General features: G+C 35.0%; 1 protein-coding gene across 4 annotated transcripts in view; it reads right to left on the bottom strand.

The window, feature by feature from the left end:
• Positions 1-26,930, bottom strand: part of LOC132691800 (disintegrin and metalloproteinase domain-containing protein 5-like) — a 134,351-nt gene extending 107,421 nt beyond the window's left edge. The window contains exons 1-7 of one of the 4 annotated variants that reach the window (XM_078445527.2): positions 26,786-26,930; positions 26,215-26,294; positions 10,831-10,886; positions 8,332-8,410; positions 7,517-7,593; positions 6,523-6,697; positions 5,582-5,647 (exon numbers count right to left, since the gene is read on the bottom strand). In XM_078445527.2, the coding sequence (XP_078301653.1) occupies positions 5,582-5,647; positions 6,523-6,697; positions 7,517-7,593; positions 8,332-8,410; positions 10,831-10,886; positions 26,215-26,294; positions 26,786-26,840 (588 nt within the window). In that variant the 5' untranslated portion in view covers positions 26,841-26,930. Of the gene's footprint in view, positions 1-5,581; positions 5,648-6,522; positions 6,698-7,516; positions 7,594-8,331; positions 8,411-10,830; positions 10,887-26,214; positions 26,295-26,785 lie in introns of those variants that run through there. The other 3 variants (XM_078445528.2, XM_078445529.2, XM_078445530.2) reach the window with 3 other exon arrangements.
• Between the last annotated feature and the right edge of the window lie 544 nt (positions 26,931-27,474).

Below are 27,474 nucleotides of genomic sequence, written 5' to 3'. Positions count from 1 at the left end.
GAATCTAAAATAAAAAATAAATGAACAAATAAACAAAAACATAAATAGACTCATAAATACAGAGAACAAAACTGAAAAAAAAGGAGGAGGGTCAAGTAGATGGGCAGAGTATAAGAAGCAGATTAAGAGGTATAAAATTCCATTTATAAAATAAGTCGTGGGGATGAAAACACAACATAGAGAATATAGTCAATAGTACTATAATAGCTTTGTATGGTGACAGATGGTAACTACACTTAACGTAGTGAGTACTGTGTAATATATAAAATTGTCCAATACCTATGTTATATATCTGAAACTAACATAGCATTGTATGTCAACTATACTTCAATAAAAAAAAATACAACCCACCAAGACTTAATCAAGAAGAAATAAAATAAATGAATAGAGCAATTACTAGGAAGGAAATTGAGTTAATATTTTTTTAATGTCCCAATGAAGAAAAGCTCAGGACTAGAGGACCTCACTGGTGAATTTTACCAAATAGTTAAATAAGTAACACCAATTCTTCTCAAAATCTGCCAAAAAAAAAAAAAAATCAAAGATGTTGGAATACGCCCAAAGTCATTTTATGAAGCCAGCATTACCCTGATAGCAAAGCCAGAAAAAGATGCTATAAAAAAGAAAAGTACAGGCCAATATTCCCGATGAACATTGATGGAAAATTGTCAATAAAAGACTAGCAAACCAAATTCAGCAGCACATTAAAATATCATTCATCATGATCAAGTTATAGCTAGAACAACCAGACTGAAATCAATAAGGAAAAAGAAGACTTTTTATAAACCAGTTGACCTAACAGACATATACAGAACACTTAACAGTAGCATATACATTCTTCTAAAGGACACATTGAACAATTTACAAAATAGACTACATGTTAGGCCACAAAACAAGGCTTAACAAATTTAAGAAGACAGAAACAATACCAAGTATGCTCTCTGACCACAATAAAATGAAACTATAAATCAATAGAAGGGAAACTGGAAAATCCACAAAAAATTCTCAAAACAAAGCTCAGGACTAAATGAATTCACTAGAGAATTCTACCAAACATTTAAAGAAAAATTAACGCTAATCCTCCTCAAGCTCTTTCTAAGAATTACAGAGGCAAGAAAACTTCCAAACTCATTCTGTGAGGTCAGCATTATCCCAATACCGAAGCCAGATAAAGACACTGCAAGGAAAGAAAAATAGAAACCAATATCTTTGGTGAATATTGAAGCAAAAATCACTAGTAAAATACCATCAAAATGGTATTCTTTCATCAAAATGAATTCAACAGCTAATAAAAGGATCATTCACTATTACCAAGTGGGGTTTCTACCTGGAATGTAAGAATGGTTCTACACATCAAAAAATCAATGTAATACTACACATTAACAAAATGAAGGACAAAAAAACCCACATGATCATTTCAACTGATGCCAAAAATAGTGTCAAAATTCAGCACTATTTCATGACAAAAACACCCAACAAACTAATAATATAAGGAAAGTACTTCAACATAATAAAAGCCATATATGATCACAGCTAATATCACTCTCAACAGTGAAAGACTGACAGCTTTTTTTCTAATAACAGGAACAAATCAACCATGCACACCCTCACCACACTATTCAACATAGTATTAGAGGTCCTAACTATAGCAATCAGAGAAGTCAAAGAAAAAAAGGTATTCAAATTAGAAATAAATAAGTAAAATTATCTCTGTTCACCAATATGATTTTATACATAGAAAGCCCTATAGATTCTACCAAAAAATTTTTTTGTTAAAGCTAGGAAACAATTTCAGCAGTTACAGGATATAAAATCAGCACACAAAAATCAGTTGTTCCAATATACTACCATGACCAATCACAAAAAGGAATCAAGAAAATGTTCCCTTTTACTATAGCATCAAAAAGGAAGAGATACTTAATAACAGACTTAACCAATGAAGTGAAGTATTTGCACAATGAAAACTAAAGACACTGGTAAAAGAAATCAAAGAATATACAAACAAATGGAAAGATATCTCATGTTTGTGAGTTGGAAGACTTCATAGCGTTAAAATACCCAAATTAGCCAAAGCTATCTACAGATTCAATGCAATTCCTATCAAAATCCCAATGGCCTATTTTGAAGAAATAGAAAAAACATCCTAAAAGAGGAATGCCAGAATGTCTCACCTCCTAATTTCAAAGCATACTACAAAGCAAAAGTAACCAACACTATATGGTACTGGCATAAAGACATATATGTGGATCAATGGAATAGACTAGAGCACCCAAAAACAAAGCCCTGAGTATATGACCAAATGATTTTTAACATGGGTGCCAAGATACAGAGTGGAAAATGGGTCATGTCTTTCACAAATGTCACTGGAAAAACTGTATATCTACATGCAAAAGAATGAAGTTGGATCCTTACTTTAAATCATATATAAAAGTTAACTGAAATTAATTACAGATGTAGATGTAAGACCTAAAATTATAAAGCTCCTAGAAAAAAAGCACAGGAGAAATCTTCAGGACATTGGATTTGACAATGATTTCTTAGATCTCACACCAAAAGCAGAGGCAACAAAAGTAAAAATAAACAAATGGTATTACATTAAACTTAGCTTTTGTGCCTCAAAGAAAACAATCAACAGAGTGAAAAGGCAACCTTCAGAATGGGAGAAAGCATTTGCAAACCACATATCTGATAAGAAGTTAGTATCTAGAATATATAAAGAATTCCTATAACTCAACAAAAAACAATTTTAAAATTATTTAATAGTGTAAATATTAATAATAGAAAACAGTATGGCAGTTCCTCATAGATTAACCATAGAATTAACATATGTTTTAACAATCCAGCTTCTGGATATATGCCAAAAAAAAAAAAATCCAAAGCAAAGTCTCAAAGAGATATTTACACATTCATGTTCCCTCCAGCATTATTCACAATAGACTGAAGGTAGTAGAAACCCAAATGTCCATGAACAGAGGACTGGGTAAAAAAAAAAATGTAGTATATACATGCAATGGAATACCACACAGCATTAAAAAGGAAAAATGTCCTGTCACATGCTACGACATGGATGACACTTGAGGACATTATGCTAAGTATAATAAAGCAGTCAGAGAAGTTCAAATACTTTATGATTCCACTCATATGAATTATCTAAAGTAGTAAAAATCATAGCAACTGAATGTAGAAAGGTGTTCACCAAGGCCTGGGATGGGCAGAGGAAATTAGTCTTTAAAGGGCATAGAGTTTTGGTTTTCAGGATACAAAGGTTCTAGAGAGCTATTGAACAACAATGTGAATATACTCAATACTGCCAAACTGTATGTTTAAAAATAGTTAGGATAGTAAATTTAATGGCATATGCTTTTTACCACAATAAAAAAAAGAATAAAGAAAACTAGGATTCAATGCTAGATCTGACTCCAAATTATGTACTTGTAACTGCCAAATCTAGTTTACTATGAAACACAATAAACTCTGTACTTATTCACTTGAAAACAATTAGAGAAATGGGTAATTTCACACTGCTGGACTATTTCAAGAGCACCAGGGAACTTCCTTAGCAAACTCCTCACTGAACTTCACCAAGGCCACAGTCAATCCTCATACCTGCCACTGGTAACCACACAGCAATGGAAATTTTACTTAACTAACTAGCTGATACCTCTTAAGTGTATCCCTAATGCACTTTTAAATATTAATGAAGAATATTTTCTCTGTGAGGAAACTGCCTAAAAAGGAATCCTGTAAAAAGAAAAGAAAGAAAGCCCACAGTTTTTAAGATAGCTGTATCAATAAAAGACTACCAGATTAGTTAAAAAGATTTGAGATTAATATAAACCCAAAAAGGTCTCTGGGTTCCCAACCAAATAAATGGTCATTGGTTTAAGCCACTAAATTTTGGAGTGATTTTCTATGCAGTAATAGATAACTTATGCTTATCTTGAAGTCTACTTTGTCTGATATTAATCTAGTTAAAACAAGTTTTTAGAATTTTCATTTTTATTATATACTTTTGAAGTCTTTTACTTTCATTTTGTACCATATTTTACATATGTCAGTTTTAGATAGAAAATGTGCATTCAGGTGTCTTGCATGATAATATTTGTCTTTCTTTTAATCAATCTTTACCTTTGGTTTTTAATTACAGTACTTAGTCCCTCTACACCTAATATAATTACTTATATATTTGAGTTGAAATTTATCTTAATCTTAGCTTTTACATTTATTTGTCCCACATTTATGAAACAAATGTTTAAGATATAATGGTTTTCTTTCCTTTTATTCACTTCTTTGTGTTGATTATGCTTAAAATTCTGTTTTCCTACTTCTAATTGCTTTGTAATCTTGTAGGAATAGGATTTTGGAATATGTGTTGGCTTTGTACTAGATCATCCTAGTTATACTAAAAAAACAAAAAACAAACAAGCAAACAAAAAAACCCTCCACTCTTTATTGAGCCAATGCACTTCAATATTTGTAACCTCTGCCAATACTTAGCTCAGCTCTCCTGCCTCATATCCACCTCTTCTGGAATCAACAGACTCCCTTACGGAACAAAATATTTTTATAACTTAAAATGTTAATATTTGAACGCTTTCTGGATTTAAATCTATTATTTTGTTTTGTTTTGCTAACCCTTATTTATGATGGCTCATTTTCTTACGAATTTTGAGCTCATATATGGCTGATCTGTGGGAATCCTGTTTGAAGTTGCATTCCCACAGAGAGAAATACTATTTGACTCCAGCAGGTAGCCTCAGATCTTACCAACCTGGAAAAAAATGTAACCTCATAGTTTAGAATCTCCTAACCACCTAAGTTGTGTAAATTAAAAACCTAAACTCAAAGATCAGAAGCATAATCCTCAATACGAAAATTTGTTCATTTGTTTTTTCCATCATTTCATTTACCTAAAATTGAGAATACCACAGATAAGTTGTTTTCTCCCTTTGCTTAGAAGAAGTAGCATATTTGTTTTGTAGTCTATCCTTTCTATCAGGCTGAAGCAGTTAAGTACTATTGGATGTGAGGGTTGAGGGTTTCACCAAGGATGTAGTTCTTTTGAAAAAGAAAAGAAAAATAGACTGACAAGCTTTAAAAAAAATGAAAAATGGGGTGCCTGCGTGGCTCAGTTGGTTGAGTGTCTGACTTCCGCTCAAGTCGTAATCTCACAGTTCATAAATTCGAGCCCCACTTTGGACTCTGTGCTGACAGCTCCGAGCCTGGAACCTGGAGCCTGGAGCCTGGAGCCTGGAGCCTGCTTTGGATTCTGTGTCTCCCTCTCTCTGCCCCTTCCCCGCTCATGCTCTGTCTCTCTCTGTCTCTCAAAGATGAATAAACGTTTAAAAAAAAAAGAAAAAGAAAAATGCTTTACTTTACAAAAGTAATTAGAGATCCTATTTATAAAATAAATGAACTAACAAATGTGGTTTATGCACAATTTTTAAGAAGTTATTAACTGCAAAAGCAAAAACAAACATTTATCAACAAGTGGTTTTAAAATTTTTATTATGTCATTAAAATCAAGTTAAAGACAAAGGTTAAATCATTTAAAAATAACAGTACATAAAAAATGACCTACCAGATTTTTATCCACAACAATATATATTTCAAGATATTGAGGGTATAACTTGAAAAATTCAGTTCTCTGTAAAACACACAACATGAGTGCTGAGAAATTTCCAAAAATTTACCTTCTGTTGATAAAGTGAGAGACTGATTATATAACAAAGCTGTTTTCAAATACAAAATTTAGATACTATTCAGAAAATTCCAGATCCAAAAAGTGCCTTTGGTTAATAAGAATTTTCAATGAGATCCCACGCTATACAAGAATCCAGGTATCTTTTGATTTTAGCAATAGCTGAAATTGGAAATCTTAAGTTTACAACATAAATCTTTTCTTTCTTGCCTTGTGATAATGTTCATAGTAGTCTTCCACATAGGCAGATTTTCTGCTACCAATTATTAGGAAACTACTTTTGGCAAACAATAAAGTTTAGAAAAACATTACTAAAGGTTATAATCAATGGCAGTTCACTAGAGCCAGGAATGTTATTTATGACGGTATAGCAGTTTACAGGCCTTTGTGGAAGTTCATCACTTTGCTTTACATGTACCTTATGTAGGCCACAATAGTATTCATTCATGAACGCTCATGAAACAAAGACTTAACTTAGAAATCCAGATCATGTAATATTTTAACCTAATTTGTCAGCCTAATTGAGAAAAAGGAACCATTTACATTAATCATCCAAATGTCCACATGTGAAATTAATTTTTTTTGGTGTCTTAACTCCTATGTTCACATTTGTTTCCCAGATTAATTACCTAAGTTTTCACTATACTTTGATCTACTAACAAGCTTAACAAAGAACTTTACCCATTTTAAAAGTCATGGAGGGACTTCATGAAAAAGTAAAATAACCTTAAGATCTGTAAGTCATTAAATTTTGCTCTGAGAGTATTTTTCATTTCACAAAGTTTTAACAAATAAGTTAAAATTAAAAAGTCAACACTTACTTCTGAACTCCTTCTGATGTGATAATATAAGTTATTATAGCTATAAGTCTTATTTTCTCCTAAAAGAGGAATATTAGTGTTATCATTTTTTTCTTCATAAATCATGTGCACGAATCCTGATACGGCCTCCATTGGTTCAATTCCATATGAGATGTTTTTAAGCTGCAATGTTCCCCTGAGTATTAAAATCATCAAAACAAAGTCCGAAATTATTCTAACAAAACTATAATATTCTAATGTGGAATTTTGGCCAAATGCATTTTTTTTTACATTTAAAGTCACCTTGGTTTCTCCACTTTACCTCTTTATGCATTGAAGTGTAAACTCAGAACTAGGCCAGTAATACCACAGGATGCCTATTGCTTTATATGACAAATATTCTAAGAGAAATATCCTGATCATCTAAAGAAAGCATATTAGTGGCATAGATCCATGTGATTGAACAGATTAGGATTCCTTCCTAGGGTATAGATTTTCTAAGCCAAACTGTCAGATCTTCAGGCACTCTCTTCCTTAGTCTTAAGTCCTTTCTTCTTTTTGAGACATCTAATCTTTCCTGACACTTAATGCCATAAGTCATTTTTTTGTGGGGGGCTTAACTGAAGGTATTACCTGCCTAAAAATGGCTAGAAGTAGAGCCAAAATATCTATCAGATCTAGGCATTCTACAGTTGTGAACCATTCTAGGAGATTAATAAATCAGTAAAAACATTAAAAATCTGGAAAAACTAAAGAAGTATGGAGAGACCAACCAACCCTCCCTACACTCAAGACTGCTCAAAGCGTCAAGCAGTCAGAATCAACAAGTAGCCTTCCATCAGGGACAAATGTTTCCAAGGTGACCAGTTCTATTTTATCAGTAATTCTGGTTCATTCCTTAGGGAACTGAAATAACAAAGGTGAATATAAAACTAGAAAAGATAAATAGAGAATCAACTCATAGACTAGCAGGATCTAATACCAGCAAATAGAATATCTTTAAAAAGACTACAACCTGAGTCCTGAACAAGTGTTGAGTGACACAAGAGAATTTGGAAAACCTGCAACATATCCTTGATAATTGCAATCCATCTGAAAAGAATATACAAGAACAAACAGATAACTTATTTTTAAAATGGATATCCTAGATGTGTCATTTATTTCTATTACTTTATCAATATTGGAACTTCAAACTGAATGGGCAATTACCCAATAAACTTGTGCCACGTAGAAGTAAGACGTAGTCCAGATTATTAAATGTCAGTGAATGTGTAAATTTCAGGATATTTACATTTTTTACTTTCTTAAAATGTTTACTTATTGAGAGACAGAGAGAGAGAGAGGAAGAGGAAGATAGAGAGCAGGGAAGGGGGGAAGGGAAGGGTGTAGAGAGAGAGGGAGAGAAAGAATCTCAAGTGGGCTCCATGCCATCAGCTCAGAGCTCAACACAGGGCTTGAACCCACAAACCACAAGCTTACAACCTGGACTGAGATCACGACCTGGGCCGAAATCAAGAGTCAGACACTTAGGGTGCCTGGATAGGTCAGTCAGCTAAGCATCCGACGGGCTCAAGTCATGATCTCACAGTTCGTGAGTTCAAGTCCCACATCAGGCTTTCTGCTGTCAGCACGGGGCCCTCTTTGGATCCTCTGTTCCCCTCTCTGTCTCTCTCTCTGTCTCTCTGTCTCTGTCTCTCTCTCTCTCTCAAAAATAAACATTAAAAAAAGTGGAGACATACACTTAACCAACTGGGCCACCCCGGTGCCACTGAAATTAACATTTTTAAAGATAATCTAAAGAAAGAAATCTGTAAGAAAAAGCTGTTTTACCTGAGCTGACAAAGGCTTAGAATATTGGATGTCATCTTTGTCATAAAAGTAAACAACAGAAACCGAAGATAAAAATGATCTAGAATAAAATCACAAAACATGTTCAATCTGTCAAACAGAAAACATGAAACATAAAAAATTATTCTTCATAGTACAAATTTTCCTTTTACTGAACAATTATAGTGCCAGTTACCTTTGCATATCCTCTTGTCCAAATACTTCTCTGTTGTTTACAATAAATCAAGTGCTGAGGGAAGCATTTAACTCTGGTGACATATAACACTAAAATGCATCCTAATGAACAATCCAAACAGCTAGAGATAGCAAACAGTGTAAATAACATAGGTCCCAATTTCTGGCATAGAACTTTAAATTTTTTTTAACACTTATTTATTTTTGAGAGACAGAACACAAGTGGAGGAGAGGCAGAGAGGGAGACACAAAATCCAAAGCAGGCTCCAGGCTCTGAGCTGCCAGCACAGAGCCCAATGTTGGGCTCAAACCCATGAACTGCGAGATCATGACCTGAACTGAAATCAGACGCTTAACCGACTGAGCCACTTAGGGGCCCCTCCAGCATAGAACTTTAAAATCTTTGTCTTTATTACTCACGGATTCCAGATTTTAAACCTGAATCTTAAAATTAAAAACTAGGTTTAGGACAGAATTTAAAAAATATTTTCTTAGCATTACTACAAATTCATATTCACTAAGCTTAGCTAAGTAACAAGTTCTCAAAAACCTTTGTCATAATTTTCCTTCATTATCCTCAGTAACAATTCAGAAACTTGACCCCACTCCTGCCAATCATCTCACATAATCTCCACATCATTTCAGTTTCAGATCACCTATATCTACCCTCATTCCTCATCTTTTTTTCCAGAGGATGACTACTTCTTTTGTTCAAGGCACACTCTTAACACTTGTGCTATGAATCCCATTCTATGCCATATATTGAAGATACATACTTTTTCAATCCTATAATTTCAAACTATTCCTCTCTACTATTTTTTTAACTTAATGCTATTAAAAAGTTCATTATCAAAGTATTATCTTCATAAATAATTCTCCCATGACCTGTGTCCTACTTTAACTATTCTTTATACATTTTCAATTCTCCAAATATACTCTCATAAGAGTAGTCTACAAATAATTTCTCCACTTTGTCCATTCTTAGTCACCCTGAAACAGCTCTGGAAAAGATTCATAGCTGCCAGAATGTCAGATCCAAAAGGTAATTTTAAAATCAACATTGCCCTGCTCTCTAGCATCATTCTGAAAACTGTGATCACTCAATATAATCACTTAATTTACATCACAAATTACTCTTCTGCTTCTCTTCCTACCTCCCTGACACTTCCAGCTTGATCTTCCATGTTGGCTGCTCTTTTTTGTTCTACCTATCTCAGAAATATTGATCTTTATCAAGATTTAGTCTTTAGTCACTAGTCTATTCATAAGCACTCTATAAATTCTCATTTTTTATTTTATAGCCAAACTATTGGTTACTGCTAAACCTATATCCTCATTGCCAATCTCTTCTCATATATTCAAATTCTTATATTCATATTCCTAGTGGAGAAAATCCACTTGGATATCTCGTAGGCATTCCAAATCAAACTCACCCCCCTCCCCCATATATATATCTCACTTATTCCTCACTTAATTAACTATAACCTACCCATTTTCTCAAGCAACAACTAAATTATTCAAGATACTTCACTTTTTCCCAATAACTCTAACAAATCCATCTTCAAGGTCTATTGAGTTTTTCTTTCCAGTGCTATGAACAATACCATTGTTTAAGCCACCATCATCATTCACCTAAATTATTATATAACCACAGAATTACACACCTTACCTCTACTTCTGCTTTCTCAAAAACAGCCTAAACTCTCAATGGGACTATAATGTACTTGCTTAAAAACATTTTTGGCTTCTAATATCCTTAGCATGGCTTTATAGATCTACAACCTGACTCCTGCCTACCTTTCCAAAATGTTTTACTTCTATCCTCCAGAAATATGTCCTTTAGTAATCCATGTGGACTTTCTGCACACCACTGAATCCACTCTGTCTCATACCTCCATGTTTTGCACATGATTTCCTCTAAACAGAATGTCCTCCTACACTACCTCATTTCTTTACAGAACTCACAAAGTATCTTCCTTCAAGAGATAAGTCATCTCTTACTTCCTTCCAAAAACCTTCATTGATTTCCAAAGAATACTATTTACACATTTATTACAATACTATGTTATAGCAAAATTCTCCCTTTCTCCATTATTTCATCTGAATATATAAGAATTCTTTAATTGCAGATCATGTTTTATTACCTTTAGTATGCCTATGATTTTACCCAATAATCAATATGCAGTAAGTATCACATATATATAAGTATCAAATGTACATCTTAATTAAAATTATTCTATTCATACCTATTTTTAAAAATCAAGAAACCAGAGAATTAAAACTTGAAAGGATAAAATTTTTACTTACTGCTTTCTGAGATGGACAAAATACGGTTTTCCTTTTATTGTAATGACATAAGCAATCTGTAACATGAGTATCCAAAAAAAATCAGTGAAAATACTTGTAAATAACATATGCTAAATAATTTCTTTTCTGAGTTATGTTTTAAAAATATTTACAAAATTAATAATAAGATATAACCATTACATATGTTTCCCTTCCCATGTGACTATTTGAAGCCTCGGAATTCTAAATGGAGAACTAGGTAGTAGTCGCTGTCTATTATTCACCCTAACTAACATTTCTGATGGAGAATCTTGCCTAATGACTATTACCTTTTGGATTAGACACATACCACCCTTCACCATGCCCAAGGCAAATGCCAAAGACGCTCACCTCACTTGAAAGAATCTGTTGCTTGTTTACTCCCAGACCTCCTAAAAAGTATATTGTTGTGCTCAATGGAATAAATACTCCAGAAGATAGCAGTACAGGAAATGCACTACACCTCCAGCACTATAACATAATAAGTACCACTGCACTTTGCTTTCCACACATAAGCAGTGAAACTCCTCTGGAATAGAATGTGAGAGAGGATAGAGGGGAAGCAGAGACATGTCTAGAAAACCCTCCAGAAGATAACAGAAAATATAAGAGTCATTAAGTCATTTATTTAGCTACTTTTTAAAGATAATTTTAACAAGAGAAATAGCCTCTTAAAAGTTTTCAGTGCCTTAACTTTGTATTCTAACAGAACAAGATTCTTTGCAACAGATAAATGTTCTGAAAGAGTCATCTTAATGGCACTCTAGAAATAAGTATAAGTGGAATCTGGTGAGGATCTTGAGAATTGTGCCCTCCAAAAATACCTTGTTACTAAACAAATATAATAAAAAATAAATGGAATAAGACAGCATCAATAAATTTTTAAATCCACACAGCTTACAAAACAAAACAAGTAGAATTTAAATAACAGGAAATGTACAAAACTGACAGGAAGAGAAAAAAAAATCCAAAAAGACATTATCTAGAGCTTCTAAAACTTTTCATACACAATATCCAAATGGTTGGGTTGAATTGTGTCTCCTTCCTTCCAACGTTATATGTGAATTCATAATCCCAAGACCTCAAAACATAACCTTATTTGAGATCGGGTCCTTACAGAAGTAATAAAGTTAGGTCATTAAGGTAGGCATTAACCAATCTGACTGATACCTTTATACAAAGGAGAAATTTAGGGGCACCTAGGTGGCTCAGTTGGTTGAGCATCTGACTGATTTTGGCTTAGGTCATGACGCCAGGGTTATAGGATCAAACCCCACATAGGGCTCCTCTGCATGACCATGGAGCCTACTTAAGATTCTCATTCTCTCTCTCTCTCTCTCTCTCTCTCTCTGTCCCTCTCCCACTTGTGTGCAGGTGCATGGCATGCTTTCTCTCTCTCTAAAATAAATAAATAAACAAACAAAAACACAAAGGGGAAGTTTAGACACAGACATACACAAAGGGGAATGCCTATGAAAATTCAGAAAAAGATTCCATCTATAAGCCAAGAAGAGAGACCTGGAGCAGATTCTCCCTAACAGTCTTCAGAAAGAATCAACCCTGCCAACAACTTGATCTTGGACTTATAGTCTCCTTTGTTGAACTGTGAAACAATACATTGCTGTTGTATAAGGCACATGGTTTGTGTTACCTTGTTATGCAAGCCCTAGCAAACTATTACACCAACTTTCAATAAAAAATTGTATGAAATGCAAAAGAACAGGATAAAATTACCAAAATCAGCAAAAAAGAAAACAAATAGATAATTATAACAAAGCTACAGGTAGTATGTATAATAACCATGACTAAAATGAGAAAAATATGGAGATTTTCAGAAGAGTAAAATATATAATAAACAAACTGAAATTCTAGAGCAGAAAAAAATGTAATACCTTCTATTAAAAAGTCAATAAAAGGGGTTTGAGAGAAGATCAGACAGAGCAGAAGACAGGATTGGTGAACAGGAATATAATAGGTCAGTGGAAAATATTCAGATTGACAAAGTGAAATTAATACCAAAACAAAAATAAGAGAAGTGTGACCCATTAAAAATGTCTAACATTCATGTAATTTTGAAAACAGGAGAAAGATAGAGAGACTATGAAAGAAATATTAATTAAATATCAATAATTTATGCCTGGGGCACCTGGGTGGCTCAGCTGGCTAAGCATCCAACTCTTGATTTTGGCTCAAGTAGTGATCCCAGAGTTGTGAGATTGAGTCCTGCATCGGACTCAATGCTGGGCATGAAGCTTGCTTAAGATTCTCTCTCCCTCTCCCTTTGCTCCACCCCCACTGGCTCCTGCACTCACGCTGTATAAATAAATAAACAAATAAATAAATAAATAAAATCCATTAAAAAAAAGAAATAATATCTGAGATTTTCCAAAGCTTATGAAAGATGTCCACTCACACTCTCAAATGCTCTATTAATCCAAAATAGAATGAATACAAAGAAAACAAACCTAGGCATATCATACTCTAACAGCTAAAACAAAAAGACAAAAAAACATATATTTAAACAGCAACAAGAACGAAAGGGTGCATTACTCTCAAAAGGCTTTTAAATAAAGTACGCATACTCCCACAGAAACAATGGATACCAGAAGACAATGGAATGGTATCTTTAAAGTGAAGAAAGACAATGATATCCAACCAAGAGTTTATATCCAGCAAAAATATCCAGCAGATGCACAGCGAAATAAACACATTTCCTCACAAGAGGAAATGACATAATTCGCTGACAGCAAACCTACACTAAAAGAAACACTAAAAATAGTGTGTTTCTTTTTTAATGGAAAGTAAGTTGCTCCAAGATAGAATGATGAAAATGTATGACAATGAAAACCACAGGAAAAATAAGTATGTCAGTAAATTTAAGTGAACATCATTTGTTTTAAACAGTGATAGTAAATGCTATTCTCATTAAAAAAAAAATAGTTGTAAGATATATGACAATGGCATAAATGACAAAAAGAACATAAATGGAGTAAAGTTTCAAGGTCCTTGAGCTTTTCAGGGAGTGGCAAAAATACAAATTTAATGTAGCAGGTAAAAAATTAAAGACGCATGTTATAATCACAAGGTTAACCATTAAAAGAATAAAAAAGAATACATCACTAATAGCCTAAAAGGATAAATTAGAATAATAATCACATCATGGATTATAAAAACAGAGGAAAGGGAAAATTAAGAAAGACCAAATGAATTTTAAAAATAATAATTACACACTTTTATATAAAAGAGAAGCATTTTAAATACAAAACACTGAAAATAAAAGGATTAAAAGTTATACCATGCAAACAATACCCAAAAGAAAGATAACTATACTAATAGCAAGCAATATATAATGTAATTCCAAATGAATTACAAGAAATAAAGGGGGACACTTTATAATGATAAAAGCATCAATTAAAAAAAATGTTACAGTCTTAAACATTTTATGTACTTAATATTATATCTCCAAAATATATAAAATAGAAATTGATGGAACTAAAATAAATTATATACAATTCAAAAGCATATGTGGAGATTTTATAATTCTATCAGTTATAGAAAGGACCCAAGAGAACTACCAGTAAAGCCATAAAGATTTGGACAGCACAATCAACTAAATTTATCTGACGTATATACAATACTACATCCAATCACTGAAAAAGAAATATTCAAATGCACATATAACATCTTTCAAAATAGGTCATATGAAGAATAATAAAACAAATCTCATCAAATTTTGATAATCTAGCTTGTATTCATTGACAACCAACAATTAGAAAATTAACATAAAGAAACACCATTTGTCACAGTATTAAAATATGTCGAAAAACACTGAGAATAAATTTAAGAAAAGGTTTTCAAGACATCAAAAATAAAAACTTCTAAGCCTTACCGAAAGAAAAACTAAAATATATGGAAAGATACACCATGTACATGAATTGGAAGACTCAATATTGTTTAATTTCCCCTAATTTGATCTATAGATTCAATGAAAACTCAATAAAATCATAGCAGGTCATTTGTGGATATAAACAAATTGAGCTTAGAATCGTCAAGACAAGAATATGAAAAAAATAAAAAGTTAGGAGTGCCCACACCAATTTATATTAACTTATAAAGCTACAGTAATTAGGGTAGTGAAATATGGGCCAGAGTTTTGAAAAACAGTCCAATGGCACAGAATAGAGAATCCAGAGAGAGCCATAAATATATACTTATCTGACCTTCAGTAAAAACTGAAGGTGGTCACTATAATATGGTGAGGAAAAATGGTCTTCCGTACATGCTGCTTGGTGAATTCAGTATCCATATGGAAAAAAACAATGAACTTTGACTTCTCTATCTCATGATAGAAAAAAAAAAAAAAATCCAGATAGATCACAGACTAAATGGTAAAAGGAATATAAAGCTTTCACACAAAAGCACAGGAATATATTGTATAACCCTACAGTAGACAAAAATTTCTTAAATTAAACGCAAATAGCAATAAGAAGGAAATAAAGGATGAATAAATTGAGATTAATTGGTTAAGTTTTGAGACAATGGAGAAGACAAGCCACAGACTGGGAGAGAATATTTGTAAAAGACACATCTGATAAGGGACTGTTATCCAAAATATAGAAAGAACGCTTACAATTCAACAAAAAGAAAATGAACAATCTCATTAAAAAATGGGCAAAAGAGGGGCCCCTGGGTGGCTCAGTTGGTTAAGCATCCAACTTCAGCTCAGGTTATGATCTTGTGGTTCGTGAGTTGGAGCCCCACATCAAGCTCTGTGCTGACAGCTTGGAGCCTGGAGCCTACTTTGGATTCTGTGTCTCCCTCTCTCTCTGCCTCTCTCTCTGTCTCTCAAAAATAAATAAACATTAAAAAAATTTTTTTAAATGGGCAAAAGAACTGAACCCAGGCATGCCATAACTGAACCTTACCAAAGAAGATATACAAATGGCAGAAAAGCAAATGAAAAGATATTCACATCATAAGTTATTAGTGAATCGTAAATTAAAATGAGATTTACTACTACACACCTATTACAATAGCCAAAATCCAGAATCCTGACAACACCAAATATTGGCAAGGATGTGGAGCAACAAGAACTCCCTTTCATTGCAGGCAGGCAGGAATACAAAATGGTACAACCACTTTGGAAGAAGTTTGGCAGTTTCCCACAAAATTAAATGTACTCTTAGCATATGATCCAGCAAACAGATTCTTTGGTGTTTATCCAAAGGAGCTGAAAACTTATGTGCACACAAAAACCTACACATGGATGTTTGTAGCAGCTTTATTCATAATTGCCAAAACTTGTAAGCAAACAAGATGTTATCAGTAAGTGAATGGATAAACTGTGGTACATCCTGACAATTCAATATTATTCAGCATTAAAAAGAAATGAGCTATCAAGCCATGAAAAGACATGGAGGAAACTTAAGTGAATGTTACTAAGTGGAAGAAGACAATATGGAAAGGCTATTTATTATATGATTCCAACTATAGAACATTCTGGAAAAGGGAAAACTAAGGAGATAGTGAAAAGATCAGTGATTGTCAGGGGTTAAGGGGATGGGAAGGATGCCAAGGCTGCTTTCAGCTCAAAGACACTGCCAATGGTTCCTTTGCCACAAGGTCCCCATAGGCAGTTCATATCATGGCAATTTGTGTGTTCTCTGAGGTCAGGTGGAGAAATACTCCAGAAAGCTGTAATAGAGTCTTGTGAAACAGAAACTAATCAATGCAATGATTACTCCATCAAATATACAGGTCTCACTGATCTGCAAGAGAACAGAATTGTACAGTGTGTACATCAAGGAGTGAGACTCTTGAAGGCCATCTAAGAATTCTAATACAATCAAATACAAATGTATATATAGATGTAAAGAAATATATCAAGTACACAGGCATGGTTATCATCAGATGGAAGAGGGAATGGGAATGGGGGCTATAGGAATAAAGGAGAGTGTATAACAATTAAGGGGCTTGATGGGACCATTAATCACAGCACGCTATGAAATCGGAGTATATATCTGCACTTGAGGTCCAAAAAATTCCTCTATATAGTATTTCCAGAAACACTACATTTGAATCAAATTAATCACAGAAATTGACCTACAAATCCCTCTTAAGAACATATTACATCATTGCTGGAATGAATTGGATGACATTCTGTAGCATGTTAATAATTCTTCCTAACTAAGCAAAAATTAATGAATTTCCCACTTTCACTGTTTTATATGGGGGGCACTGGAGGGGAGGCTGTGAGGATCTCAAAGATATTCTGGGCCATATTTTATATGTGGACATGTCTTCTTTAGTTTGCTCTATTAGCAAAACTTTCAGTTGCAGGAAGAATGACAAAGATTTTTTATGTTGTTCACTTTGTTCTTGTGGAAGGAATTACACATACCACCATCATTCACAAAATTCATTTAACATAGAACTAGGGGTCTGGTGGTTATGGTGGGGAAAAAAAGTATGCAAACATTATTATGTAAATAAACCAAGCAATATGAAAACACTATACCACCCCTATAAGATACTAGGACACAGACATTGAAGAATATTAATAAAAATAAGTTCCAAGGGGTTGTAAAGAGCAGCTTCCATTGGCATAAATTTGGTGTGCTAGAAAATATCCTGAGACTCCACCTTACTGTTCCAAATTCCTCTCAAATAGCCTTGACTCAGTCAATTCATGCTTCAGGAGGAATCATTACTACAGCAACATTTGTTATTGATATAGGTTTCTAGGGCAAAATGTTTTTATCATGATACTTTTTTGCCCAGAAACCAAAGAAGAAAAAAGGAAAAGCATTTAGTAGGACTTCTTTCTTTGACCACTAAACTAAGTAGGCCTTTTTGTGTGTGTGTAATATATGGTAATGAGTGTTCTCTTTGATCAAATCATGTGAAGATTTGGAACAGGCCTAGGCTGCCTTTAATTCCTCTACCTAACTCAAAGAAGTCATTTGAGACACTAAGAAATACGTAAAAAAAAAAAATTCATTCCTAAACAGACCCTGGGATGTGTTTAGGGTTGCCAGGCATCCTGTATGTATAGACATGTCCTGAGTTTAATGATTTTTACCCTGTGCCCTGTATTGAGTTTGTCAGAACACCCGAAATATTCTGTATTCAGCTTTTTTCAGTACATTACAAAACTGTGCTAGTCAAAGCTCTTTTCCACCAGAGTAACTGGTGCTTAAATAATTTAAATGGCAACTTGAGCTAAAAATCATACCTTCAGAAATAAAGACCGATATTATCCCTCAACTCTCCCTATAGGTTTGTCTGAGGGAAATCCAAAATGAGAGACGGAGAATTAAAAGTACTTATTTTGGGGGGCACCTGGGTGGCTCAGTCAGTTGGGCGTCTGACTTTGACTCGGGTCATGATCTCTTGGTTCATGAGTTCGAGCCCCGCATCAGGCTCTGTGCTGACAGCTCGGAGCCTGGAGCCTGTTTCAGATACTCTGACTCCCTCTCTCTCTGCCTCTTCCCTGCTCATGCTGTCTCTCTTTCTCTCTCAAAAGTAAATAAAGATTTTTTTAAAACAATTTTAAGTACTTATTTTTCATACTCATGAAAGGGAAAGGCTCTTCTTTGGCCAAAGTCCCAAGTCATGAACAAGTAACTACAATTAGAGAGAACTTCTGGTCAGAGCACACAATCAGAAGCACACAATCAGCCAGTCACCAACAGCCACACTCAAATAACTAGCTTCTGAAGGTTAACAAAGCAGTAACAGCCCCAGCTTCTAGATAAGTTTAAGTGCCTCACTCCACTGAGGAGGATTCTGAAAGTGAGATGGTCAACAAGCAGCCTTACTCCGACAACCACTAACACAGTTGAAAACATGTCAATACCTAAGCACTCTCCCTTCTGAAATCTCACTAATCTCTGAACACCAGGCTTCCCAAAACCTTATGTAAGATTAGCTCTGGGTTTCTGCAGGAAGACTGTGTTTACTACAACAGGCTAACTGGAAGTTCATTATTTTTTTGAATCACATATCTAGTTGAACTTACTGTTTATTTTCCAACTTTGCAACCCTTTCAATGGTTCAACTTGTTCATGATTAGTTGAGTCTGGACTTGTACAGATGCACTGACCCAGCTGCAAGATGATCAAATTCAGTATTTTCGATTCCTTTTGAAATATTTTGGACTATTGTCTATTTCTTGTGTACATTTAAATTCCAAATGCCAAAATTCTAAACAGTTTTATCAACCGAGGAAAAAGTCCTTTTGAAGCTCTTTGTACAGTATGCAATTGTTCTTTTACATAAAAATGGTGGGAAGTCAAATATAAGGCAACATATATTAACAACTAAACAAAAGAGATGAGTCATTTCTTCATACAGTACCAAAAAAGGTGATACAACATTTTTTTTGGATTGAAAAAAATTTAGAAGATCTAAGAATTTCAATAGACACTGCAATGTTTTTTCACATAGCATATCACCAGTCTTTCTACTTAAATGACTATTTGAATGTACAACTGACAGAAGTATTTTCTGATTCTAAAATTGCAAGCAAAATTTCAGGTGTCCAATTGAAATCCACTGCAATAATTAAAGAATGCAATGGCTCTCTTTCCAACTACAGAAATCATCATAGATCTTAGGTCTACACATGTCAATTTTTAGGGAACACCATAAGAGTAGGGGACTTTCACACCCCACTTATAGCAATGAACAGATCACCTAAGCAGAAAAATCAATCAATAAACAATGGCTTAGAATGACACACTGGACCACATGGACTAAACAGATACATTCAGAGCATTTCATCCTAAAGCAGCAGAATACACATCTTCTCCAGTACACATGGAATGTTCTCCAGAATAGATCACATACTGGGACTCAAATTAGCCCTTAACAAGTACAAAAAGATCGAGATCATACCATGCATATTTTCAGACCACAACACTATGAAACTTGAAATCAACCACAAGAAAAAATCTAGAAAGATAACAAATACTTGGAGACTAAAGACCATCCTATCAAAGAATGAATGGGCTAACCAAGATGGTAAAGAGGAAATTAAACAGTATATGGAAGCCAATGAAAATAATAACACCATAGCCCAAAGTCTCTGGGATGCAGCAAAGACGGTCATAAGAGGGCAGTATATAGCAATCCAGGCCTTCCTAAAGAAGAAAGAAAGGTCTCAGATACGCAACCTAACCTTACACTTCAAAGAGCTGGGAAAAGAGCAACAAATGAAACCCAAAACCAGCAGAAGACAGGAAATAATAAAGATCAGAGCAGAAATCAAAGCTATTGAAACCAAAACAAAACAAAACAAAACAAAAAAAAAAACAGTTGAACAGATCAATGACACCAGAAGCTGGTTCTTTGAAAGAATTAACAAAATTGATAAACCCCTAGCCAGTTTGATCAAAAAGAAAAAGGAAAGGACCCAAATAAATAAAATCAAGAATGAAAGAGATCACAACAAACACAGCAGAAATACAAACAATAATAAGAGAATATTATGAGCAATTATATGCAAATAAATGGGCAATCAGGAAGAAATGGACAAATGTCTAGAAACATATATACTACCAAAGCTGAAACAGAAAGAAATAGAAAATCTGAACAGACCCATTACCAGTAAAGAAATAGAATTAGTAATCAAAAATCTCCTAAGAAACAAGAGTCCAGGGAAGGTTGGCTTTCCAGGGGAATTCTGGAAAAATTTAAAGAACATTTAAAGAACATTTAAACACCAAACATTTAAAGAAGAGTTAACACCTATTCTCTTGAGGCTATTCCAAAAAAAAAAAAAAAAAAAAAGGAATACTTCCAAACACTTTCTATGAAGCCAGCATTACCTTGATTTCAAAACCACACAAAGACCCCACTAAAAAGGAGAACTACAGACCAATTTCCCTGGAGAAAATGGATGCAAAAATCCTTAACAAGATGCTAGCCAACCAGATCCAACAATACATTAAAAATATTATTCACCACGACCAAGTGTGATTTATACGTGAGATGCAGGACTAATTCAATATCCATATAACAATCAGTGTGATACATCACATCAATAAAAGAAAGGCCAAAAATCACATGATCCTCTCAATAGATGCAGAGAAAGCATTGGACAAAATACAGCATCCTTTCTTGATAAAAACCCTCAAGAAAGTAGGTATGGAAGGATAGTATCTCAAGATCATAAAAGCCATATACGAAAGACTCACTGCTAGTATCATTCTCAATGGGGAAAAACTGAGAGCTTTCCCCCTAAGGTCAGGAACAAGACAGGGATGTCCGTTCTCGCCACTGTTATTCAACATAGTGGAAGTCTTAGCCTCAGCAATCAGACAACACAAAGAAATAAAAGGCACCCAAATCTGCCAGGAGGAAGTCAAATTTTCACTCTCGTGGATGACATAATACTCTATGAAGAAAAACCCAAAAGAGTCCTCCAAAAAACTGCTACAACTGATACATGAATTCCACAAAGTCACAGGATATAAAATCAATGCACAGAAATTGTTTGCATTCCTATACACCAATAATGAAGCAACAGAAAGAGAAATCAAGGAATTGATCCCATTTACAATTGCACCAAAAAACATGAAATACCTAGGAATGAATCTAAACAAAGAGGTGAAAAATCTATACACTATAGAAAGCTTATGAAAGAAATTGAAGAAGACACCAAAAAAATGGAAAAATATTCCATGCTCCTGAATAGGAAGAACAAATATTAAGATGTCAATACCACCCAAAGCAATCTACATATTCAATGAAATACCTATCAAAATAACACCAGCATTCTTCACAGAGCTAGAACAAACAGCCCTAACATTTGTATGGAACCACAAAAGACCCCAAACACCCAAGCAATCTTGAAAAAGAAAACCAAAGCTGGGGGCATCACAATCCCAGACTTCAAGTTGTATTACAAACTGTAATCATCAAGACAGTAAGGTACGGGGCATAAAAACAGACACGCAGATCAATGGAACAGAATACAGAACCCAGAAATGGACCCACAAAGGTATGGCCAACTAATCTTTGACAAAGCAAGAAAGAATATCAAATGGAATAAAGACAGTCTCGTCAGCAAGTGGTGCTGGGAAAAATGGACAGCGACATGCAGAAAAAAGAACCTGGACCACTTTCTTACACCATACACAAAAAATAAACTCAAAATGATGAAAGACCTAAACGTAAGACAGGAAGTATCAAGATCCTAGAGGCAAAACCCTCTTTGACCTTGGCCGCAGCAGCTTCTTACTCAACATGTCTCCAGAGGCAGGGGAAACAAAAGCAAAAAAACTATTGGGACCTCATCAAAATAAAACGCTTCTGCACAGTGAAGGAAACAATCAGCAAAACTAAAAGGCAACCAATGGAATGGGGGAAGATATTTGCAAATGACATATCTGATAAAGGGTTAGTATCCAAAATCTATAAAGAACTTATCCAACTCAACACCCAAAAAACAAATGATCCAGTGAAGAAATGGGCAAAAGACATGAATAGACACTTCTCCAAAGAAGACATCCAGATGGCCAACTGATACATGAAAAAATGCTCAGCATCATTCACCATCAGGGAAATACAAATTCAAACCAGAACCTCACACCTGTCAGAATGGCTAAAATTAACAACTCAGGAAACAACAGATGTTGGTGAGAATGCAGAGAAAGAGGATCTCTTTTTCACTGCTTGTGGGAATGAAAACTGGTGCAGCCACTCTGGAAAACAGCATGGAGTTTCCTCAAAATATTAAAAATAGAACTATCCTACAACCCAGCAATTGCACTGCTAGGTAGTTATCCAAGGGATACAGGTATGCTGCTTTGAAGGGGCACATGCACCCCAATGTTTATAACAGCACTATCAACAATAGCCAAAGTATGGAAAGAGCCCAAATGTTCATCAACAGATGAATGGATACAGAAGAAGTGATAGATATAGATATAGATATAGATATAGATATATAGATATAGATATATAGATATATATACACACACACACACACACACACACACACACACACACACACACACAATGGAATATTACTCAGCAATCAAAAAGAATGAAATCTTGCCATTTGCAACTACGTGGATGGAACTAGAGGGTACTATGCTAAGCGAAATTAGTCAGAGAAAAACAAATATCATATGACTTCACTTATATGAGGACTTTAAGATACAAAACAGATGAACATGAGGAAAAGGAAGCAAAAATAATATAAAACAGGGAGGGGGACAAAACATAAGAGACTCTTAAATATAGAGGACAAAGAGAGGGTTGCTGGAGAGGTTGTGGGAGGGGGGATGGGCTAAATGTGTAAGAGGCATTAAGGAATCTACTCCTGAAATCATTGTTGCACTATATGCTAACTAACTTGGATGTAAATTTAAAAAATAAATAAATTATACGAACAAAAGGTATCCCTCTGTTGTCAAGTATGTTCTTAAAGGGGAAAACATGCCTTATGAACAAGAAAAGAAATTCCAACTTGAAGTGGATAATTAGTATGGTACTTGCTCTATCTTTTGAAAGAGTTTTAATACCTTGAAGAATTCTGTTCTTTTATCTGGATACTACTAAATAGTTTTCCAGTATGGGAAGAAATGGAAGCATCATGTGCAATGTTGGAGAAGATAATAAAATTTAATGACAATATTCTGGTTTTGTCAATAGACATTTTAAAGAATGCAAAAGCAAGCTAACAAGAGCAATGATTAGAGTTGTTAACTTCACAATGCTAATCTCCAGTGTGTGTGTGTGTGCGCGCGTGTGTTTACCAACAAATGTTCACTGGGAAAAAGAATGAAATAAATTGGATGTGACCAACTGCAGAAACTATGTTACAATTAAATGGAATAACTGCAAATAATTTTAGAAGCAAATTCTTCAGAACAAGGAACTACTGTAAGGGTTAAATTGTAGTGTAGAGCTAATGCTTAGCTTGAAAAATAACAGCTTTGTGTTGACACTGAACGTTAAGAGATAACAGCCTTGCTTTGCTCTGGTAAACTACGCCTCATACCCTTGTAAATTAGGCTTCACCAATTAAGGAAACAAAAGTTCAAAGAAAAGAGTATCAGAGGCAGGGTCAAGGAGATCCACTGGTTGCAACTTAGAGGCAGAAAGTCTAAAGTAAACACATTAGGCAACTGTTTCTAACTCATCTGGAACCTGTTTCTTTGTTCTGTTCCCAGGTGATGATAAAACGATGTGATTGGTTATAAAAACTCTGTCCCCCGGCTGTTCAGAGGCCGCACTCTTATCAAGAGTGTTGGTCCCGATGATCGGTTGGCCTTGCCTCTCATTGTAATAAACTTTGTTGTGACTGTCACTGATGCCCGTAGCATTCTGTTTCAGGAGTCGTGTGGATGCAACACTACTGCTAAGGCAAGTCAAATCATCAGGGAAATACAATTTAAGAAAAAGGTATATAATTTAGATACTGAGAAAGATGAAATAAAATGGAGTCATTTATGTCAAGGGGTTTTAAAATGGATCCAGGAGGCCATTAAGAAAATGAAACTCAGGCGTGTCTTCACATGGTGTGAACTTTTGACTAGGCCAAACCTGTGAATCGGGCCAAACTGCAAATATTCCAACAACTCAGCCCAAACACTCATTACAGGAAGAGAGTTTTCTTAGTGATAGTCTTAGCAACTAATTATATTCAGACAAGATTAGTTTTCCGCCAACATTGCTCAAAATTCTTTGTAAACAACTATACAAGCACCCCCTTTTGTCTTACTTTTGTTGCCTGGGGGAACACAATTTGGGTTGCTATGGAATCTGTGCTTCCTGAATTGCAATTCTGAGACCCCAAATAAATATTTTAATTTCAGTTCCACCTCTTTTATAAGTCAAAAATACTTAAAATTTGTTTCAGATGAACAAAAAATAGCTTTTAGTATTTATAATTATATAGTATGCCCCATGAAATATTTTTTTATCTTTATATACATATGCATAGGCAATTAGAAACATTCAAAATTAATTGAGTACCCCCATGTTCTTATTTCTTAAATCTGGGAGCTCTCTATGTGTCTTCTAGGCATTCTTACTTTTATAGGTCCTACCTCATATTATACTGAATATATTAAAATACAGTCACACCCCACATTAGGAATAGTTTACTGTTGCAAAAATATTAAAAGGAAGCTTTTAAAACTATTATCGTCAAAAGAAACACACTGAAATTCCATTTTATTAAATAATTTTTTTTAAATGTTAGATATTGGACAAGTCAACTATTGTCTTTGATATTGATATTGACAATATCAAAGATTGCTCAGTGATAAGTAATAGAGAGGGTTGGTATTATTCATTTCAGGAAAAAGTAAATTAAATAAAAAGTCCAATGGAACCCCTTCTTTCCAATCAGAAAAAAAAAAGCTGGAGTAGCACTCATATACCTTGCATAGCTAAGAATTCACTTGGTGGGTAGGGGCTGGAGACTGAGTGGTAAAAAAACAAACAAACAAACAAACAAACAAACAAACAAACCTAGTTACTAAAGAAAGAAAATGTAAAGAGTGCATGGGAGGAGAGGCTACCTTCAGAGAACTGGGAGTAATGGGGGAGGGAGAAACCTGATACAGTGTATCCTCATGTGAAACAGAGGGATTTTCAAAAAACCACTAAAAGATAAAAATAAATTTGGAGACCACAACTATGACTAGTATTAGATTATCCTATAGTATAGAAGGAACCATGTGAGAAACAGATTTTCCTGAGGAATTAGAGGAGTATGTACCAATATCCAAGCTCAGACTGTTAAACCTATGTGCTAATTGCTATATAAGCCATCTATAAGCTAATTACCAGATCACCTTTCAGTCTCACTGACTCTGAAACCTGAGGAAAATAAACTGGAGGAAATCACCTGGGCTAAGACTAGCATTGGGGGACCAGAAAACTCAATAACAAACAAACAAAAAACCACTTCAATGCAATATTTAAGACATCAAAATTAGTGCAAAAAAAAAAAAATCATGATGAACAAGTTATCAAAGTTTTAAATCAAGACAGAATCTGACCCTGACTCACCTCGCTCACCTTACCTTAATCCCGGTCCTGGAGGAATCTGTTTTTTGCCATTCCCTTACATTTTCTGCCTGAGTCAGGCACTTTGCCAGCTTCTCCCTGGCCCTGGCCATGGTAGATCCCACCCTTAAAATCCTTCATCTTCCACAGAAACACACACACACACATATAAAGTCACACACATTCATACACTTCAAAATGTTCCTTGTTGTGAACCCTGCTCCAGCCATCAGCTCTGCCTCCAAGAATTGAGTTCCTGCCTCCATTCAGCAACTCTGGTCTTAATATTAAAGGCAACTTAGCCCAATTTATGATATAAAAATATTTCTCAATTACATTATTTTCTGGATCTGTTTTTGCATCAGATGATGAAATCTTTTCAGGAATTGTGGTTTCCAGAAATGTTTTATCGGGATCTAAAACAAAAATAAGCAAAGTTATTTTGATATACCTGTAATCCTACATTGTCCATATCCAATTCCACATTTGTTTCTCTATTTTTTGCAGGGGAAAGATAATACTGAATTCAAGAGTGACCTGCAATTTTCAGTGAAGCAGGTGAAGGACAGCAGTCACCAAATCAGAACATCATTGACAAATAGCTTCTTTATGGCGATGCGACTGTTTCTAGAATAGCAAAATTTTGTACGTGGAAGACCCCTTATTCCATTTGTGTCCGTTTTACATAAAGAATACCCAGAGACGTGAAAAGATTTTCTGCCTGGAGTCTGCCTCTGCTTTCTTGGCCACAGGCTCCCGAGCGAGGGGCAAGAAGAAAGTGGGTAGGGAGAGTGCGGGGCTGGGATAAGGTCTGGGTCTGGGGCCTGGACCAAAAATGACAGCCCCCTAAGCGAACACAATCCCTCCGGGGGTTAGATGGCGAGGGGGAACAAGTATCTAGACTTACGGGGGTCTGCGTGCAGCTCTCCAAGTTGGGTGAGAAGGACCAGAAGAAGGAACATGGCTCCGCTGTCTTGGAGCACGGCTGGCGGTGTAACAGCAGTTGAAGCGTTGAGGAAGGTGGAGGCCCAGCTCGCGCAGGGCGCCTCTGGGGAAGCGCAGGCGGCGCCTCAGGGAGGAGCTCAAGGGAGAGGTCGACTGGGGGCTCTCGCTCTCCCCGTGCCCCTGGAGGTGGCATAGCTAGCTCGGTAATGGTAACGTGCAGCGAGCGGACAGACGGGGGAGGGCTCAAGGCCAGACTGTCAAGACCCACACACATTGGGTTTATTAAGGAAGGAAAGGCTGTGAATTTTTCAATTCCCAGATTAGGGTGGTGCCTGGTAAGGCTTTTGTTTATATCTTGTACTTAGTCCAACGACTTCTGAAGTAATTTCTAGTTACAGTGAGGAGAAAGAGCAAAGATAAAAATGCTCAAGTTACTGATAACAAACAGTCCTCTATTATTATATTTACATATCATCCAAACAGGCAAAATGCTTGTATTTGCAAAAACTGCTGCAAACACTGTGACTTTTATAAATTTAAGTTCGTTGGATAAGCCATTATGGGACAGCTGTTGAATGCAGACCTCATACAATCCCTCCTCAGTCTCTTCCAATCATCTTTAATATCCCAAATTATTATTGCTACACTCTG

Source organism: Panthera onca, chromosome B1 (genome assembly GCF_046562875.1).
Source record: "Panthera onca isolate mPanOnc1 chromosome B1, mPanOnc1 haplotype 2, whole genome shotgun sequence".
NCBI classification, from domain to species: Eukaryota; Metazoa; Chordata; class Mammalia; order Carnivora; family Felidae; genus Panthera; species Panthera onca.
The sequence above is the reverse complement of the archived record's forward strand: the minus strand, read 5'-3'. Positions and strand labels throughout refer to the sequence as shown.